The 13,799-nt window shown below is 39.3% G+C and overlaps 1 protein-coding gene across 1 annotated transcript in view; it reads left to right on the forward strand.

Moving 5' to 3' along the window:
- The window catches only part of DNAH9 (dynein axonemal heavy chain 9), a 312,771-nt gene that overhangs the window by 263,720 nt on the left and 35,252 nt on the right, over window positions 1-13,799 (forward strand). The window contains 3 exon segments of the mRNA XM_006922399.3: window positions 1,157-1,279; window positions 7,919-8,112; window positions 10,188-10,336. Coding sequence (XP_006922461.1) covers window positions 1,157-1,279; window positions 7,919-8,112; window positions 10,188-10,336 — 466 coding nt within the window.

Genomic DNA, 13,799 nt, shown 5'->3' on the forward strand with positions numbered 1-13,799 from the left:
TTTATTTCCTTGCATTTATCTCTCTAATCATTTAGCATTTGGAATATTTTTCTCTACATAAGTTAGGAGCACAGACCAGATTATCTTGAATGCCTCTTTCAATTCTAAAAGTCAGATATTCTATGATCACTTCTATGCTGACTCGGCATGTTCCAATGACTGAATTCATGGGGGAGACTTAGTGTGACTTATCCTTCTCACCCTCTGTAGTCCCCACTCCAGCATGGATGACAGCTTGGCCATCACAAAAAGAATTCAAGCCCCAGTGTACACTAATTTCCTTACTACCACACATTTCCCTCAGATCCCAAGGAGCTTCCTCACCTAGCTTTCACTTTTCTCTCATAAATATTTCAACCCTTTTTTACCCCATCTGCTATTTCAAGCCTGTTACATCCTTAGAGACTTTTTCTCAAATTGACCAAATTATTTTTTTCTTGGTGAACATTTCCATCCGTAACTTCTCAGCAGAGAACATCATTTGTAGGCGGAGGACAATTTCCCAAGTTCCCCTCAGCATGAATTGTTAGCTTAAACAAGCCAAATGCTTTACCTTCCCCGGCTCACACCTCACTAATTCCCTCCAAGCCTCTCCACTTTCTATTGCCCTCTCCCTAGAAAGCCTCCCCTTCCTGTCTAAATATTCCTATCTCTTAGTTTCTCCAAGACCCAGTTCAAAAGCACTTATAGAAAGTTTAGTCAAATTAATACCCCCACCCCTACTTATTGGCCACTCCTCTATTCTGGAAACCCTTTAGTATTATTGATTCATATATGCAATTCTGTTTTGCATATATGTTACTTTGACACTCTCCTCAAATCATGTCATTTGTATGTGTCATCTTCTCAATTAGATTGCAGGAATATATTCCATGACATTTATGATCGATACATAAATGCTTGCTTGCCAAGATTTATAGCCATTCACTATATGTATTTATGCCATGCTGATATTTAGGGTGAAAAGAGATGCACACAGTGATTTGCATGGGCATATACTTTCTTCCACTCTACCATCTTTCAACAATCAAAACTGATGGGCAAGCTCTAGCGTTAGAATTAGCAATAATTATACTGAATGATGACTCTGAAGATCTCTAGAACCCTGTAACTACAACCAGCTAAAGAAACACAGTGTCATTCTGCCACATTACAGATTATCCTCATGAACCAGGAAGTCAATGCAGCAGAACTGGATTTCCTGCTTCGATCTCCAGTGCAAGCAGGTGTCACCAGTCCAGTGGAGTTCCTCTCCCATCAGGCCTGGGGTGGCATCAAGGTGAGTACCAGACCCTAGAAAACAGTTAAGTTCTCATCTCCTAACATTTGTCCCCAGGAAGTCAGGAGCACTCTCTTTTGGGGGTCATTGTGGAGCTGTTTTAACATAGGTAAATCCATTTACCTGCATGCCCACAGCATGGCTTACCCTTCCCTGCCTGCTGAGAAGGCTTTGCAGAGAATGAGCAGGTGTCCGCTGGTGTGAGGGCTCTGCCTCCAGGATGTGAGGAAACAGTAAGATCCTGTGAGCTTCTCTGACTCAGCTGAGCTGCCTGTCATCTGCCAGTGCTTAGGACTGAAATACGGACTCCTGTGAGGCCCCGGAGCAGGTGTGTAGAGATGCTATTATACAATTTCATGAAATGGACAGAAACCAGGCTCTGTTCAGGCATTTTCACATGAATCCTAATTCAGCCTCAAAGCAGGGGATGCATTCCAGCCTGAGATTATCAGTGGTTAATAAGAGCTCACATTTACTGGGCACTTTAGAAATGCATTAGCTTATTTTATTCTCATGTTCACCTGGACAATAGGTATTATTTTTTCCCATTTAACATATGAAGAAAGTGAGGTCCCACATCTTATGAGTAGCAAATCCAGGACTCAAATTCCAGTCTGTCTGATGGCAAAGCCCATTTTCTTTCCATGTTATTCAGCTTAGTTTAGTTGGGATTCTATGAGCATTGAAAAGATCACAAACTATGAGCTCCTTTCAACAGTGACTATGCCTGCCTTCACAGGGCCTGACATGATGCCAGGCAGTGAAGGCTGACTGAGTGAACACCAGCTCCAGAGAGTCCAGGCCAATTATCCACGTGGGCAGCTGTCCAGTCCCCACTTGGATGAGCATCCGCAGCAAAAGCTGGTGCCGTGTGAGGACTAGCACCTGTGCAAAATGAATCCTGTTTATGACCTTCCATGTTTGTTGCATTTTATACAAGTTTCATAGCACAAAGAAGCGTGAGTCTGAAGTAATATGACTGGCTCTCTTTATATTTTTTACTAAAAATTTTTGAGATAATGTGGATGCACATGAAATGATAAGAAATAATAGAGATATTCCATGTACTCCATTTCCCCCAATGGTAACATCTGGCATTTCTATAGTATGATATCACATCCAGGAAGTTGACACTGATTCACTAACCTTGTTCAGATTTCAGCAGGTTTTTATGCACTCGTGTGTGTGTGTGTGTGTGGTTATATCACGTGTGAAGATTCATGTAATTACCACCACAGTCAAGATACAGAAATTCCATCACTACAGGGATGAATCCCTTTTATAACCACAACAACATCCCCCCGCCCCAATTCCTAATGCCTGACACCACTAATTTGTTCTCCATTTCCATAATTTTGTCATCTCAAGAATGTTATATAAATGGAATCATATAGTATGTAACCTTTTTGGACAAGCTTATTCACTCAGCATAATTCTCTTGAGATCCATCCAAGGTGATTTACTTTACAATAAAAGCCCCACACTTAGCCATTTATATGCATGTTGTCCCCTTCAAAGGAATCATCTTAGGAAATTCAAGGCTAATTTCACTCACGCTGCTATTACCTAAAATATTTCTCTAACTTCTTTTTCAGAGTCTATAGCTATTCTTTTAATTGTTTTTAGAGCTGTATCTAAATCAGAGATCATCAAACTTTAGACTTTGAGGGCCAGAATCTGTCACGACTACTCAACTCCGCCAAAGTCACACGTAATATATAAGTGGAAATGGCTAAATTTCAATAAAACCGTATTTACAAACACAGATGGTAGACCAGACTGGCCCTGAAAGCTGCAGGTTGCTGATCCCTAATGTAAATAATACAGGTGTATTTTGATTTTTATTTATTAATTTCATTTGTAATTCTGGACCCAACCTAGCAAATGAGAAGAGGGATAACATATTGGGAAAGAAACAAAGGGGAACTTCATTCAGAACAGCAATCAAATCACAAAGTTACAAAATGCCTAAGAATAATTATAATAAATGCAGAATATGTGTGGAAAACCATTAACTTTTCTAGGCTGCATAAGACATAAATGAATAGACACTCTAGCACTGTCCAAAAGAAATATAATGTATGTCACATATATAATTTAAAATTTTATAGTAGCCACATTAAAAAATGTAAAAAGAAATTAATGAAATTAATTTTAATAGTATATTTTAACCCAATTAATCATTTTAATATATAATTGTTATAAAAATATTAATGAGCTATTTTATATTTTTATACTAAGTCTAAATTCTGGTGCATATTTTTTACACTCACAGCACATCTCAATTCAGATGCTAAATCTTAATCAGAAATATTGATTTGATTTATATTTCATAAAGTTTTACAATTAAAACAGTTGACTCATACACTGAAGTTGTTCCAAACATACTTAAAAGTTTTTCAATTACAAAAACAAGTTCCAGTTTCTTAACTAAAATTTCAAAATAATTAAAATTAAATACAAATAAAAATTTAGTTGTTCAGTCACTCTAGTCACATTTAGTTTGCTTAATATTCATATATGGCCAGTGGCTATCTTATTGGAAAGTTCAGCCCCAAAGTTTGAGAGTAATGACTCATAATCTGATGCTCTTATGGAAAATAAATTTTGGAAAGCAGTTCTGAATGAGTGATAGAGATGGATAGCTAACACAGGCTCTGGAGTCAGACATTCCTGAGTTCAAGTTCAACTTTGAGTGTGTATGGTCTCTGACATGTTTCTTATTTTTCTAAGACTTTGTTTCCTTATTGGCAAAATGATCATCAGAATACCTACCTCAAAGTCAGACATATAAATATTCAGTAAATAGAAGCTGATTATAGTTATGGTTATGGCTATTATATTTGTTTCCTTGAGCTGCCATAATTAAGTCCCACAAGCTGAGTCGCTTAAAACAACAGAAATGTATTATCTCACAGTTCTGGAAGCTGGAAGTCTGAAATCAGGGTTTTGGCAGGCCATGATCTCTCCAGAAGGCCTCAAGGGGAGGATACTTGCTTGCCCCTCCCAGCTTCTGGTATCCTCAAACGTTATTTTGTTTGTTGCAGAATCACTTCAATCTCTGCCTCCGCTGCCATCTAACATGGCCATCTAACCATGTAAAGTGTGTCTTTGTGTCTCTTCTCTTCTTATAAGAACATCAGTCATATTAGATTATGGCCCATCCTACTGACCTCATCCTAACATGATTATACTTGCAAAGACCCTATTTTAAAACAAAATCACATTCACAAATTAGGGGAGTTAGTTTTTCAACATATCTTTTTAGGGAACATCCCAAATTCACCCCATCACAATTACAGTTATTAATTACCCATCTCTAAGGTGTATGCCTGCTGTGGTTGGTATGACTTGTGCCTGAATTTGTCCATAGAAAGAAAAACTTTGAGGGATTGTGAGTTGCTCATTTGGGCCAAATCCAGTTGCCTTTCTTCCTATTACCCCACAAAGCTCTCTGCAGCAGAACTCATAAAGAGTAAATGATTCAAAAGCATTTTTTACAACTCAAAAGCTACTGTGCCATTTAGTTCCATTCCTTTTTTCACAAAATGGATTGTTTGGTTTGCTTTCTTCACTTTGCTTTTTTGTTTTGTTTTGTGGGCTAAGCTCATCTGGCTGTTCAAAAGCTTTTGCATATGAGTGAAGCTTTATCTCTCTCTCTGAGTTTTATGTGGAGCAGCCAAGTCCAGCCCCATCAAACTCAAGCCTAGTACAAGATGTGAGCAGGTGAAATGCAGTGCAATGTGTAGTACACAACATTTAAGCCTTTGATGAATGCTCTTTTTAAGTGTTCGGTTGGATTTTAGCCTAAAGAAACAAAATAAGTATAACTGAATAGGACATGATAAAACAAAATTTCTTAAACATTCTATCAGATGAAGAAGATGAATTGCCTTGTTTCCCCAGCAGAACAAATAGGTACTAAATGAAATCTTTGTGATAAAATACTGCTTTTATTAGTATTCTTTGTAAGAATTTTTTTAAGTCTCAAAAAATGCTTTACTTTAAGGTACTGGGCATATTCTGCTCTTCATTAGAAAATTTCATCTGTGACGCATGCCTTTGTTAGCCTTTGAAAAAGCCCCTCACTACCACTCGATGCCAGTTTAGCACAGTTGTATTTTGCTACACAGTCCAATGTAATTAGGTTAATTAGTCATTTCCATTTAGCTTATTAGAAGGCTAGAAATGCCTTTCCCTCATTTGGAAGATTAAATGTTGCAATTGTGTTCAATCCAGAGCTTCAAGAAAGTATGTTTCAGACCCAGTCATGGCTGCTAGGAGCACTGATAGCAGTGTAATTTGCTCACTTTTGTGGGGACACCAGAGGGGGTAATGGGACTGCAGAAGGGTTAATGATGATGCAAGCTGGGAAGAGGGGCTGAAATGGCTGCCTGAAAGAAGATGAAAATGAATTCCTCAGCACGAGAGAAATAATTACAGCAGCTGCAGCTTTTCTCAGCTTGTCAAGAGCCCTCCTGCTGGCCACCCAGATGTCAAACTTTATTAATTGAGCACTTCCTAAGTGCCAGGCAGCCTGCTATGCCTGAGGCATACAAAGATGACTAAAACTCTTGCCCACAGGGAACACACAATCTTGTGGGAGTAACAAACAAGAAAACCAGCAATTGTAACTCAGTAACTATAGGAGCCCCAAGAAAGCACAGGGAAGGCCTTTAGAGTCTTCAAAGCACTTGCATCTACATTAAAACATTAACTATGCAGACAGCAATTACTTGGCCTCATTTTCCAGAGGAGAAAATCAAAGCCCACAAAGGTTAAAAACGGGTCCAAGTCATAAGAGGCAGGACTAGGACCAGAACTCTTATTTTCTGGTAGCTCCATCATCCTACACATGATACCATGCCACTTCTCAGCATTAAAGAAGGTGTGCTCCCTGCTCTAAGTGGTCAGGGTGACGTTGGGAGGCCACAGAGCTCACGAGAAAGGGCACAGAAAGACAGGACAGGCGTTTATCCACACAGGAGCAGAGCCCTGGCAAGCCCAAGCCAAGTGTACACGCCCTTCTCCAGCTTTACATTTCCTTTGTCTCTTCTACTGTGGTCACACTCCTTTGCACTATACCCTACTCTCTTCCCCCTCCAGACTTTATCTCTTGTCGATCCTTCTCCATAAAATGTCCTTCCTTTCTCTCTTTCTATCTCTGCCCAACAGGGTCCTATATACCTCTAAGGCCTCCATCATCTTCTCTTCTTCTTGAACTTAGGACCGTAAGCTCCTTGAAGGCATGTCTTTTTTTGTTCACTTTTGTATTCCCAAGTGCCCGGCATGTAGTAGACATTCAATAAATATCAAGTAAATGAATGAATTCAAATGTGTGGGTTCCTTAAAATACACGGCATTATGATAGGTATTTTGGGCACGGTCTAGCTTTTAGTCTCATGGAAGAGACCAAACATACAAACAAAAGCTGCAGATAACTCAGTGTCTAAGTGAGTGATGTTTATGTGGCTGCTCTGAGGCAACAGGATGGACCCTCCACGCCCAGATGTGGTTCCAGTGTCAAGACAGATGATGTCTCACACATACCTAAGAGGGTATAGAAAATTTTACTACTTGTATAATCAGAATTTCTGGGGAGCGCAAGGGAGTTTCCCAGCAGCCTAAAAATAGCTTGAGAGAGCCAGGAAAGGAGACTACCCTGGGGTTTTTGATGGAAATTAGGGAGTGCAGATGGGTGAGAGGTCCTGTGCATGGGCAGGGGCTTGCATGGTACAACTTCCCTCCAAAGAGGGAGTACCTAGGCTTACTTATCAGCTTGCTGAGCAGAAGAGAAGGAGGGAGAGATAAGGCTTAAAAGCTATTAACAGTCAAATATCTAAAAATAGAGTCAATCTCTCTATAAAATATATCAACTCTGTCCACAAAAGAAGAGTAGGAGGGCTGTGTGTTCAAGATTAGAGACAATATATGTAGGGGAATTTGCTGATTTTGAAGTGGACTTTAACAATTTGTAGGACCTAAACAACTAGTAATCGATCAAGAAAGGAGTAGAATTGGGTGGAGGAAAGAACAAGCCCTCCGATGTGGTAAAAGCAGTGTGAACAAGGAATAGAGTTGGGACCGAGTCTGGTACACTGCCAAGGCTGGGAGCAGACATCCTTAGACTACATGAAGAGAACGGATTAACAAATTATGCATTTGGACTTAATCCTTACAGAAGCGGGCAATTCATGGAAATTTTTAAGTTGACATTAATGATTCTGGAGATATTTTGAAAGGAATTGACCGGAGTTGCTGACAAAGTGAATATGAGAATGAAAGGGAAGAGTCAGAGACTTAAAATGTCCAGGCTCCATGACTAGAAAAATCATGGCATCCCTTCTTATTCCTTTTTCCATGTAATACCCTGTAGGTAGATGCTGTTCAGTCTCTGCTGCTGATAATATCCCAAACATTTTATTTACTAAACCTTGCATATTATTGGGGCAGTTTGCTAAAGGTGAGCTAATCAAAATCCTTCCTCTTCCTTGATTTTACCTGCAGGAAGAGTCAAGGCTCTAGAAAAGAGTATAAATGAGGTAGAATAATGTATATGATGCCCCGCAACCTCAACACAATGCCAATTATGGCTCTGAGAAACTGCATTTCAGAGCAAGATTCTCTGAAACTTTCTAGGCACTTTCATCAATGGAAGAATTCTGTAACCTGGATCGGGACATTGAGGGATCTGCCAAGAGCTGGAAAAAGTTTGTGGAATCGGAATGTCCTGAGAAGGAGAAGTTCCCACAGGAGTGGAAGAACAAGACAGCCCTGCAGCGCCTCTGTATGATGAGAGCTATGCGGCCTGACCGGATGACCTATGCCATGAGGTAGGGAGTAGGAATAGTGGGGAGGCCCAAGACAGGCAAGGGGCAATCTCAGCATGGCCAAACTATCAGGGCTGAACACAAAAGCCATGTGTTTATAATAATAGGAGGCTTTGTACCAACATCTAAAATCCCATGAGGCCTGTTGCTCTGTGTTTGCCGTGTATTTTCTTAATATCTAGGTGGACAGTTAAGAAAGAGGTGCTCATCAATATCAGCACTAAGAAGGATGCTGGTCGTGTCTACTGTGGCAGGAGATGGTGGGATCCAAAGAACAGATAGAAGGGTCATCCTTAGCTCATCTCTTTCATCACAACAATAGAGAGAAATGAATGTGGTTATTGTGAAGGTGGTAGAAGGATGGCAGAAAATTAAGAAAGATTTATCTGATGACTTCCATTTTTTCTGAGAAGTAGAAAGTAAGATCATTTTGTGTGGGACAGTAGGTGGCAGGGTTGGAGATTTGCAGGGAATGCTGAAGTTTTGAAATATAATCTTGAAAAAATGAGAGAAAACTGATCAAGGAAACTCAAAGAATTTCAAGTAGCTTTGAGAGCTCACCTAGTTAAGATCCTGCATTATAGTGAGACCAGTCTTCACCATTAGATGATTTTGCATTCAACAGCCCAGGTACAGCGTTAAGTTAATCCAGAGCACAGGTCATTTCAAATTGGTTTGATTGAATAAGAGTTAGGTAAGGGAGATAGGGATTGGCAAGAGAATGATTAGAAATCATAGGTCATGCAATCTATAGATTCAGAAGGTAGATTAATAGTTGCCTAGGGCTGGAGGGTGGGAATAGCAATTATCTAAATATGCATGAGGCAGTATGAAAATATTCTAAAACTGGTTTATGGTGTACAATTCAGGAAATTTCTTAAAAATTATTGAATAGTATACTTAAAATATGATATGTCAATTATACCTCAAAAAAGCTGTTTGTTCGTTTTGAAGAATTTTTAGGCCATGGTCTCTCTGCACTGGATAGGAAAGAAGTGAAGAGAATTAGGGGAGATGATTTAAAAAAAAAAGGAAGCCAAGATACTGAAAATCCTGCATTTGTACTGGCACCAATACAGGCAAAGAATAAGTAAAGTAAGGGTAAATTTTTAAAGGAATTGTAAAGATAGAAAGTTTGGGTCAGAGAATGGAATGTTTCCATTTATGATTTCAAATATAGAAAAAGTTCCCAAGTAATGACAAAGATGAATGTATGGCCATGGAATTGGGTGGCCGAAGTGGGAAAGAAATGAAAATTGTTAAGAATCTGAAGGATTGTCTACATGGATGTTGATGTCATTCAGGCTGGTGGAGAGAAAGTCTATGGGCCAAGAGTTCCCATGTTCAGTAAGTCAGCAGAGTCTCCAAAGGAGCAATAGATGACACTGATATACAGGGGTAGTGGTAACACAGCCAGGGGAAATAAGCCTCAATGGAGCTACATGAGTGGAGAGTTAATAGTTTATAAATAATAGTCATCAGTGAGCAGGACCATGATCCTACCTCCCAATCTTGAGATAGACCAGATGTAGGAGAATGAGCCCAGTCGAAAGGCTACAGGGAAAATATTTTCATTGGGGAAGAGTTAAGGCCAGGAGCTGGGCCAGATGGTCAGATGTAAGAGGTTACAGCTTCAAGGTTTTCTTTAGTATAAAAATGGGACACTTTGGAAAGGAAGTGGAGTAAGATAAAAGGAAACACAGAAAATGAAAGAACATGAGAGAATAGAGGACCGAAGGGCCTTAAATCATGGATGGAGGATCACAGGGATATGAAGTTTGGAGCATTTAGCTGCCTGAGGGCTTTTGGAAGGAATTAGTCATGGCAGTCTTCTGTTGGATAGTGGTAATGTGACAGGGCACACAGGCTTCACAGAGGAGTCAGTGGTGGCCTGGATACATGGGGATTTAGAAGGATCCCTGATCTAGGTGAGCAGGCATCACAGGTTGTAAATGTTGACTTAATAAGTAAAGCTTGGAGTTGATCCTACCTCTGTTAACTATACATCTTCCATTTCTATAGACCTCTGTTCTATGTTTTTGACTGATAAACACTTATGTACTTTTTTTTTCTGGCAGAGATTTCGTTGAGGAGACATTAGGAAGCAAATATGTGGTAGGAAGAACATTAGACTTTGCAACCTCTTTTGAAGAATCAGGACCAGCCACTCCCATGTTTTTTATCCTGTCTCCAGGGGTGAACCCACTGAAAGATGTGGAAAATCAAGGTGAAAAAGTTTCATCTTGGGGCCAAGGCTGCAGCAGCCCCATGCGCTCTTACTCTTTGCATCTGTCAGTTTCTCTATTCCAGATTCAAGGCTCATTATGTAATACTTGGTATTTGCTAATCACACAGAAATCAGGGTTGTTGCTAGACCAACATCAGGAGATCATTGCCAGAGAAAGGACTGCTCTGGGCTCTAGGAGGTAGGCTCCACAGTAGCAGGTTCATGAGGAGACCTTGATTCCCCTTAGTGTAGCTGGAGCAATCTCTCTGAAATACAAGTACAGTCCTTTTGCAGGCTCCCATTGCCATCAGAATGAAGTTCAAACTTCTTAACGGTGCTTACAAGGAACTTTATCCTCCAGCTCCTTCATATTTCTCCAGCCTACTTTCTATAATTAGTTTCAAATAGCTGAGGTTACAAATTATCATAAACTTAGGGGCTTAAAATAACAGTAATTTATTGTTGTACAGTTCTGGAGGTTGAAATAATAAATGGGGTTCCCTTTTTTCCTTATAAGGACCCCTACAATTATATAGGGGCTATTCAGATAATTTAGGATTATGTTCCCATCTCACGGTTTTTAATCATATCTACAGAGTCCCTTTTGCCATGTAAAGTAACATATACACAGGTTCTGGAGATTAGGACATGGATATCTTTGGGGGCTCATTTTTCTGCCTACGTTTCCCTGCCCCTCCCTATTTCACTCTACACAGCAGCCATCCCATTCTCCCAAACATTCTGCTTCCCTTCCAGCGTCCCCTTCACCAGGCTATCCTCTACTCATCCTTCACATACCAGTTTCGATATCACCACCTCCAGGAAGCCCTACTTAATTTCCAAGGTGTTCAGTGATGATTGTGCCTTCCTGTGTCTAGTGATGATTGTGCCTTCCTGTGAGAATAACAGCTCCTTGGGAGTAGGTATCCTTTTCACTGGAGTATCCCAGTTCCTAGCACTGTGCTTTTCATGTGATGGGCACTCAGTAAAAATATATGTTAAATGAAGGAATGAACAAATGAATGACTAATCAAAACTACAACACTTTACAAAGTTTAATAAAGGCCCAGTGAGTTTTTACAGAGCCAAGTCTTTATAAGTAAGAATCCCGACCATTGTAATACAACTCCCTGGCAGTATGTTAGTCATTATGTAACGAAAGGAACATAAAGCATATGCCTGGCATTTGTGGGTAGTTGAGATGATGCTAACTTGGCCCCAAAGAAAGAATAAGATCTGTAAAAGGGAAAGAATGATCTCATTCATTAATTTAATGTATATTTTTGTAATCTAAAATTTAAATACTTTTAATATTTCTTAAAATACTGATAATATAGAATTTGCAATGAAAGGCAACAGTTCCCAGCTCCAGCCCTTCCCAGACCCTGTCTCCCTTCCCAGACACTGTGCTTTCGCCTGCTTCTGAATTTAGTCCTCTTGATAGTTACTTCTCTATTTTTAACTAATAATCTTTTATCACTCTTTCTGAATTTATCAATTTTCAATATCTATTTATTACCTGATATGAAAAATAAAAATTTAGTTCCCATTACTGCCCACCAAGACTCTCCTCTTTCCCCCAAATTTTAATAGCTTCACTGAGATATAATTCACATGCCATACAATTCACCCATTTAAAGTGGATAATTGAAAGTTTGTGGCTGGCTTCTTGCACTTAGCATAATGTTTTTAAGGTTCATTCAAGGTATAGAATAAATCAGAACTTCAGTCTTTTATGGCTGTTATCATAGCTAAGTTATTCCTGACTTTCACCCTTTTGTAGAGTTGTGTAGTCCTTCTACTCCACACCCCTGGAGTTTTTATTTCTTTCATATTGACAAATCTAGTTTGCTCATTTTTATTCAATATTTTCCTTTTTGGAAGCTTTTATACACCCTGTTTATGAGCAGTTTCATACTGTTTTTTGCCAATTGACCTCAAACTATTTCATCATGTAGTTAGAAGATTTCTGTCATTTCAGACAAGTTAACCCATTCCTTAGTCCATATTACTTTTTTTTTCCTGAATACAATATCTCAGCCCTGCCCTTGGTTTAATCTTAACACATATTTTGTTACCAGAGACAATATTGCTGTTCATCAGTTAGAGATTACTTAGGCACCTGTGCCTCTTTCTCTTTCTCTTCCTCCCTCCTTGCTCTTTGATGGCTTGATTTGTTTTCTAATGTACCCATTTAGAACATGTACTCTGGTGACATCCATGTTTTCCGCATCTTGGATCTAATCAGTTTGCTTGATAGGCTTCTATTCTCAAGTTTGGAATTCACGTGACTGACTCAAGCACTCTCCCCTATTTCCCCTAACCCCACCTTATCAAGTAAACGTATTCTCTTTATGCTTGGACGGAGACTGTGCATTAGACAGTTTACTGTTTTACTCCAGTTAAACACTTAACAAAGCTTGGCATCCTTTCCCATCTTTGAATATGTGATTTTTCTGTTCTTAACTACTTCATTTCTTTATCTCTTTATTTCATTATGGCAGTTCTTAATATTGGGTAGTGTTTTAAAACCCTGAGAGTCAGAGGAAAGATTTGTTTCCTTGTCCTCATTTCAAAACCTACCCCCTCTCAAAATGCATGAAGCCACAGACAAACAAAATTCTGTATATGATTTTGGGAGGTCTATAAGCCCCTGGAGCTCATCCATTGACACTTGACTAGGAATCTATGATTTTCTAGAACTTTTGTTCCCCTTAGTCTACTCCAGGATTTTCCTTCCTCCACAATTTCAGAGGAGGAGGAGGAAATTCCATCCACTTTCCTTGGCCTCTGTTTTAAAATGAAACCTACCACCATCCACCCCCATTGCTTTCCTTCTTCCCTTCTCAGATTAATCCTTTAGCAGTGCATTAATTTTACCCTCTTTCTCTCTTTTCTCATCACCTTCTTCCTAAATGAGCCACACTTCCTCATTTGCACAATAATTTTTGTATTTGCTTCATCTAAAAGCGATCACCCTTTGTTTCGTTTCTGATCATCAGTAACACCTTCCTCCTATCAGAATAAAGATGAAATCTCAGATATGAAAAGGCTTTAAAACATTAAAAGTATAGTAGCATTGTATGGCATTATAATGATGACGATTCTTCTGTTCTTTGAGACAGATCGATTTGCTTCTTCCTTTACACCTTTTTGTCATATCCTTTCAAAGCACAGCTTCATCTTTGGCCTTCCCAACAAAGGACCTCCCCTTTCTGCCCTTACTCAGGCATCTACTCTGGTCTTTCTTTCACTTGGCTCTAGCTTGATCTGCTTGTCTCCACCCTCCTTTGTTCAATTACCTGGCTGACAAAATAACTTCTGTTATTTTTATTTTGTGATCAGAAAGAAGCTGTATCTACCACTTTTGCCTTCCACTGCTTCCTTTTTCTCTTTCAAATGTTCTGATCAGAACTATGAGCTCATTTAGAATTTTTTAGGCCTACTACAAGGTATGTTCAAA

Source organism: Pteropus alecto, unplaced genomic scaffold, assembly GCF_000325575.1.
Source record: "Pteropus alecto unplaced genomic scaffold, ASM32557v1 scaffold398, whole genome shotgun sequence".
NCBI lineage: Eukaryota > Metazoa > Chordata > Mammalia > Chiroptera > Pteropodidae > Pteropus > Pteropus alecto.